The 7,500-nt window shown below is 34.5% G+C and overlaps 1 protein-coding gene across 2 annotated transcripts in view; it reads right to left on the bottom strand.

The window, feature by feature from the left end:
- Positions 1-7,500, bottom strand: part of LOC144972261 (uncharacterized) — a 54,147-nt gene that overhangs the window by 30,451 nt on the left and 16,196 nt on the right. For both annotated transcript variants that reach the window (XR_013645326.1, XM_078913315.1), the window contains exon 6: positions 7,213-7,318. Coding sequence is in view for 1 of the 2 variants with exons in the window: in XM_078913315.1 (XP_078769441.1) it covers positions 7,213-7,318 (106 nt within the window). In the remaining variant the exon portion in view is untranslated. The remainder of the gene's footprint in view (positions 1-7,212; positions 7,319-7,500) is intronic.

Here is a 7,500-nt window from a genome sequence, read left to right as displayed (position 1 = left end):
GTAGTAGTAGTAGTAGAGTATAGTAGTAGTATAATAGAAGTAGTAGTAGTAGTATAGTAGTAGTAGTAGTAGTAGTAGTATAGTAGATAGTAGTAGTAGTAAGTAGTAGTAGTAGTAGTATAGTATAGTAGTAGTAGTAGTAGTAGTAGTAGTAGTAGAAGTAGTAGTATAGTAGTAGTAGTAGTAGTAGTAGTAGTAGTAGAGTATAGTAATAGTAGTAGTAGTATAGTAGTAGTAGTAATAGTAGTAGTAGTAGTTGTAGTAGTAGTAGTAGTAGTAGTAGTATAGTAGTAGTAGTAGTAGTAGTAGTAGTAGTAAGTAGTAGTAGTAGTAGTAGTAGTAGTAGTAGTAGTAGTAGTATAGTAAGAATAGTAGTAGTAGTAGTAGTAGTAGTAAGTAGTAGTAGTAGTAGTAGTATAGAGTAGTAGTAGTAGTAGTAGTAGTATAGTAGTATAGAAGTAGTAGTAGTAGTAGTAATAGTAGTATGTGTAGTAGTAGTAGTAGTATAGTAGTAGTAGTAGTAGTAGTAGTAGTAGTAGCTAGTAGGTAGTAGTAGTAGTAGTATAGGTTATAGTAGTAGTAGTAGTAGTAGTAGTAGTATAGTAGTAGTAGTAGTATAAGTAGTAGTAGTTAGTAGTAGTAGTAGTAGATATATAGTAGAGAAGTAGTAGTAGTAGTAGTAGTAGTAGTATAGTAGAGATAGTAGTTAGTAGTAGTAGTAGTAGTAGTAGTAGTAGTAGTAGTAGTAGTAGTTAGTAGTAGTAGTAGTAGATAGTAGTAGTATAGTAAGTAGTAGTAGTAGTAGTAGTAGTTAAGTAGAAGTAGTAGTAGTAGTAGTAGTAGTAGTATAATAGTTAGTAGTAGTAGTAGTAGTAAGTAGTAGTAGTAGTAGTAGTAGTAGTAGAAGTAGTAGTATATAGTAGTAAATAGAGTATGTAGTAGTAGAGTAGTATATAGAGGAAGTGAGTATTAGGTAGTAGTAGAGTAGGAGTATAGTAAGTAGTAGTAGTAGTAGTAGTAGTATATAATATAGAAGTAGTAGTAGTAGTAGTAAGTAGTAGTTAGTAGTAGTAGTAATAGTGAGTATAGTATAGTATAGTAAGTAGTAGTAGTTATAGTAGAAATAGAGTAGTAGTAAGTAGTAGATAGAAGTAGTAGTTAGTAGTATAGTAGTATAGTAGTAGTAGTAGTAGTAGTAAGAGTTAGTAGTAGTAAGATAGTAGTATAGTAGTAGTATAGTAGTATAGTATAGTAGTATTAGATAGAAAGTAGTAGTAGTAGTAGTAAGTAGTAGTAGTAGTAGTAGAGTATATAGTAGTAGTATAGTATAGTAGTAGTATAGAGTAGTAGTAGTAGTAGTAGTAATGAATGAAGTAGTAGTAGAGTAGTAGTAATAAAGTAGTAGTATGTAGAGTATAGTAGTAGTTATAGTAGTAGTAGTATAGTATAGTAGTAGTAGTAGTAGTAGTATAAGTAGTAGTAGTATAGTATAGAAAGTAGTAGAGTAAGTAGTAGTAGTAGAGTATAGTATAGTTAGTAGTAATGAATGAGTAGTAGTTATAAGTAGTAGTAGTAGTAGTATAGTAGTAGTAGTAGTAGGTAGTAGTAGAGTAGTATAGTAGTATAGTAGTAGTATAGTAGTATAGTATAGTAGTAGTATATAGTAGTTAGTAGTAGTATTTAGTAGGTTATAGTATGTAGTAGTAGTAGTAGTAGTAGAGTTAGTAAATAGTAGTAGTAGTTATAGTAGTAGTAAAATGTAAAAGTAGTAGTATGTAGAGAAAATAGTAGTAGGAGAAGTAGTAGTAAGTAGTAGTAGTAGTAGTAGAAATATTAGTAGCGGCAGAAGTAGTAGTTAAAGTAGTAGTAGTATAGTTAGTAGTAGTAGTAGTAGTAGTATAGTAGTAGTAGTAGTAGTAGTAGTATAGTAGTAGTAGTAGTGTAGTAAGTAGTAGTAGTAAGTAGAAGTAGTAGAAGTAGTAGTAGTAGTAGTAGTAGTAGTAGTAGTAGTAGTAGTAGTAGTAGTAGTAGTAGTAGTAGTAGTAGTAGTAGAAGTAGAGGCAAAATAAATAGAGATGAAGGAGTCCCTTGGGAGTGATTGGAGTGGGGGAGTTCAGTGGTGGTCAAATCTTGAGAGGAAACTGTCAGGTATTGAAAGGGCAACAGTCAACAGAGATATGTGTTTGCTCAGGGGGTGTCAATTTGGAAGTGAGCGATGTTCCAGTCTTGTGTTTGTTCCACATGGGTCAGAGACTGGATCAGAAGAGATTCCCTATGTTGGTGTGTGTGCCTGAATGGCAATAACTGACTACCAATACTAGTACATCATGTATATCACAAATGAGAGATGTTCTAGTCTTGTGTTTGTTCCACATGGGTCAGTACACCTCAGAGACTGGATCAGAAGAGATTCCCTATGTTGGTGTGTGTGCCTGAATGGCAATAACTGACTACCAATACTCGTACATCATGTATATCACCAATGAGAGATGTTCTACTGTTTCTCAAAAGGGTGACTTAAACTTAATAAAAATAATATAATAATATAATGAACTTATATAGCGCCTAGTTCCAATTTGGAATTGCTCACTGGCGCTTTACATCAACACATCATGTATGATATACAAATATAGAACTGGCATGTTAAAACCACACAAATTCGATGATAACATAATATATTATAATAAAATACATACTAAGAGTCCAAATTATATGCCCTACAGAAAAGCTCAGTTTTTAACCGTTTTCTAAAGATAAGTGGATTTTCACTATTTTTAGTTTCAATATTGATGGAGTTCCACAGTCGGGGGGCATGGTGGTCAAAGGATTTCTCATGAAAAACTAACGATTTTGGGGGTTCCCTTAGGATATTTAAATTAGCAGATCTTAAATTTCGACTGGGTTCATAAAGGTGGATAAGTTCCTGAAGGTAAACAGGAGCGGAATTGTTTAAGCAATTAAAAACATGGGTGAGTATTTTAAATTCAATCCTAAACTTTACAGGTAGCCAGTGTAGGTCCTCCAAAATCGGTGTTATATGCTCGCGCTTTTTAGATAACGTTACCAAGCGAGCTGCTTTGTTCTGTATCTTTTGGAGTCGATTAATGACATTATTATCACAACCATAGAGCAAGCTATTGCAATAATCAAGGCGGGTAAGAATCAAAGAGACCACAAGAAGTTTAGTAGTATCAATATCAAGAAGCCTTCTAATAGCACCAATAGATCTAAGGTAAAGATTGCAGGATCTAGTTACATTAGTGACATGGGCAGACATGTTTAATTTGGTATCGAATAAAACTCCTAAGTTTCTCACAGGTTCTTTAGTGATGGGAATTACACAATCAGAAAGATTCAGGTTAAGCGTGGAAAGGTCCACGAGGCCCCGTCTTGTAATTTGCAACACCTCTGTTTTATTTTCATTTAACCTGAGTTTGTTGCAACACATCCAGTCACTAATCTCAGAGATACAATTTTCTATGTCCGTTATAACATTGAGATGATTGTCGATATTAATGGGAAACAGTAATTGGGTGTCGTCTGCGTAAAAATGGTACTTAATAAAATATTTTGAGATGATGTCACCTAATGGTCTGATATAGAGGGTGAATAAAGAGGGTCCCAGAACTGAACCCTGTGGTACACCAAAAGATAGGGGACAAGGAGAAGAGAAGTCATGTCGATTTACAGACACTGATTGAATTCTGTCAGAGAGGTAAGAAGAAAACCAGTCAAGGACAGTACCCCCAAATCCGTATAGTGTCTTAAGTCTGTCAATTAAAAGAGTATGGTCTATTGTGTCAAAAGCAGCACTAAGGTCGAGTAGTATGATAATAACATCATCATTTTTCCGACATAAATGATTTATGATATCATTATGGATTTTAATAAGAGCAGTTTCAGTGCTGTGAAAGGGGCGATAAGCAGACTGAAATTTAGAGAACAAATTGTGTTCATTCAAAAACGTGTTAAGCCTAAAAGCAACAATTTTCTCAATTAGTTTAGACATGAGGGTGAGATTCGAGACTGGTCGATAATTATTTGGGTCTTCTTTGTCAAGGCTAGATTTCTTCAATATGGGAGTGACAATAGCATGTTTAAGATTATTAGATACCTCACCAATAAACAAACTAGCATTTACAATATGAGTAAGAACGGGAACCAAAATATTAGCACAAGAAAGAACAAGCCATGAAGGAATGGGATCTATTGGGCTGGTTGTTTTGGAGCATTGTTTCAGCGCAGACAGTACTTCTGTTTCAGTGGCGGGTTCAAATTCGTCGAATGCTGCTCCGGCTGGAAGTGCATTAGTTTCATTTATTTGTGCTTTCATTGTCTCTTCTTTGTCCAAATTATTCCGAATACCTGATATTTTATCTCTAAAATGTAGAGAGAAAGTATTTGCGGTAGCAATAGGGTCCTCGAAATTATTTGAAGGATGATCCTTCATCAGTTTGTTCAGGGTGGCGAACAGTTCACGTGAGTTTCGTTTGGCACTTGTTATTTTATTTTGAATGTATGTTTTTTTACATGATAGAATTAATTTGTTCCGTTTGTGTTTTAGTCTTAAATAAATTTGATTATGAATTTCTAATTTGGATCGACGCCAAATCCGTTCGGCAGATCTGAGTTGATGTTTTAGTGTTTGTAACTCGTTGCAATACCACTCGGTGTTTGGTCGAAGAATAATTTCTTTCGTGACCGATGGACACAGCTCATCGAACACAGTTTTCAATGAATTATTATATGTGTTTACCATATCGTGAACATTATCACAACTCTTAACAGAGGCGAGTAAGTCCAAAGACCTGATGGATTCTTGAAATGTTTCTTTATTTAGTGATTTTGTTTTCCGGTATGTGATCGTTTTCTTGACGGTTGTTTTGCATTCGATTTTTAGATTTAAAGCAATCAGGTTATGATCTGAAATTGTGCGATCCAAAACGTCAACGTTATCAATTATTTTGTTATCTTTCCTGGAAATTATTAAGTCTAAGATGTGCCCGGCCTTGTGAGTTCCGTCCTTTACATATTGTCTTAAATTGTGACTATCTAAAATATCCTTTAACTTCAAACATTTTGTATCCGTTAGATCGTCCATGTGAACATTAAAATCGCCCAATATAAGAATTTCACCACTGGTTGTGCTAGTTTCTAACGCGAGCGTGTCGATTTCATCATAGAATTGATTATGTGTGAGTTTATTCCTTGTAGATGGAGGAGGTCTATAAATTACAACAACATGGTACTTCTCATTCCTTTCTGATGTTAATGTCATATCTAGAGATTCGAAAGTTTTGTAATTCGATTGCGTCTTGTTTTTCTGTAGCTTAACGGATTCTTTATGAATAACAAAAATCCCTCCTCCTCGACCGGTTTTTCGATGCTGTGCTATGAAACTATATCCTCGTGGAATCAGTTTACTGTCATTGTTTTTAAGCCAACTTTCCGTGATAATAAAAATATCCAAATCCTTCTCAATGATAATATTTTCAATTAAGGCTTCCTTTTTAGTAACGGACCTTGCGTTAATCAAACCAACTTTAAGACATTTATGATTGTGATAATTGTTGTTAGACGATGAGTTGTTTATTTGTATAGGTAGCAAGGAATGTCGTCGTTCAATGGCCTTGTGTTGGAATGACGGTGTGAAGAAACGATTAAATACATTCATGACAACTTTTATCCTTTTCCTTTTCTTTCTTCCACCACTTTTCCCCCGTCTTGTCTTCCTTCCATTTCTATTTTTGTCTATCCTTTCCTTAAACTGTTCACTCGTCATGTTTTGATTCTTTAACACATGTGATGATAATAGTTCATGATAATATAATCGAAAAATAACAAGTGGGGGCAGCTGGTAAGTTGTATTATACTTGTTAAGGGACAGCAAGAAAGTATGGTGGTATTGAATCGCCGCTGGCATTCCAAGTGCTGGTGACAACATTTAAAGATAAAAACAATAACAATAGGGTGTTGAATGGGGTATGGCGGCTCGTAGAAATCAGGGATAAAAATCGGCCTCTTGAAGAGTAAAATCCATTTATTTAATTTAAAATCAACTAAATACATAAAACGTTATCATCACAGGGTGCACTGAAGACTAAAAATCACAACTTTATAAAAATTATAGTCCAATAGTTTGAATTCACGAATAAAAATCTGCAAATAATAGAGAATAACACAGAGGTGGTAATGGATGCAGCCGTTCACCAGCGCTACACACTACTAATAAAGCCTCATCATTTTTTTCCATTCGCAATTTTGTCCTTTCATATTAACATTTTTCATGATTTTTAGTTCTTAACTCTTGGAATCTTCACCAAATTTACGACTTTTTTTCCAACCATAGATGCAAATTTACTACCATTTACAATGAAGACGTTAAATCTACAATTTTAAAATGACTTTGCGCCATTGCTGGACACCCTGTGGAAAGAACCCGGATGTGTGTCTTTATTTATGTGTATTGATAAGACAGAGAGGGATTAACTCTTTGTCTTGAGATACGAGATCTCCTGGAATAAGAAGGCACAGGTCACAGGTCAAAGGTTGGGTCAAGAGTGAGGTTCGGGTTCAACACAAAGGTCTTCGTGATCTGGGTCATTCGACGACTTTGTTTGCTAATTTTTTTTTTTTTTAATTTAAAAGTTTAACATCTCTTTATAAACTTGGTATGGCAAGTGGTGAAATCTCTATATCGGAATTTTTGCCTGTAAAACAAATATTATGCATGCTGATTTGACGAAACCGGTCGAATGTCACACAAACTAGATTTGAGATACGAGCAAATAAAGTTTTGGTTGCGACTTTTATTTGAGGCTAAAATAAATAACACACATAAGAAGGATATTTGATGTTTTTGGATTCAACTAAATCAAAACAAATGCTTTAATAGATTAATAAAATTGGATTTTTGCTCTTATCTTAGAAGAAGATTTGGTTTTTAGCCAAGTCATGGCTGGGATCATTCACAACTATATGTAAAATGATGTTTTTCCAGTCTGGTATACCCTTGTCATTCTGTATTTGAAATTGTTCCTACGTCCTAAAATTTCCTATTCCTTCATCCTCATTTTCCCTAAAGTGTGAATGAAAAAAATATGTTTTAGAGACCAGCAAAATATAAACCTATCTTTTTCTATGAGCTGATAGCCTAAAAGTGTTATAATCATATCGGCACAATCTTAAATTGACAGAAAAGAATCTACTTACGGACACATAAACTGTAAATTGGTCACTTGACTCAGAGAGAGACCCAGTACAGGAGCAAAACAACTCATAATGTTGTTGAAACTGCATGCTGAGGTTTCAGTGATGCCTGTGATAAAAAGGAAAAATTGAATTTTTATTAATTTTGTGTGTGTGAGAGAGAGAGAGAGAGAGAGAGAGAGAGAGAGAGAGAGAGAGAGAGAGAGAGAGAGAGAGAGAGAGAGAGAGAGAGAGAGAGAGAGAGAGAGAGAGAGAGAGAGAGAGGGAGGGAGGGGAATGACTTAAACATCG

The sequence above is a fragment of the Berghia stephanieae genome, chromosome 5 (genome assembly GCF_034508935.2).
Source record: "Berghia stephanieae isolate SIO BIC M18660-M18661 chromosome 5, UCSD_Bste_1.3, whole genome shotgun sequence".
NCBI classification, from domain to species: domain Eukaryota; kingdom Metazoa; phylum Mollusca; class Gastropoda; order Nudibranchia; family Aeolidiidae; genus Berghia; species Berghia stephanieae.
This window is presented reverse-complemented; position numbering and strand designations above follow the sequence as displayed.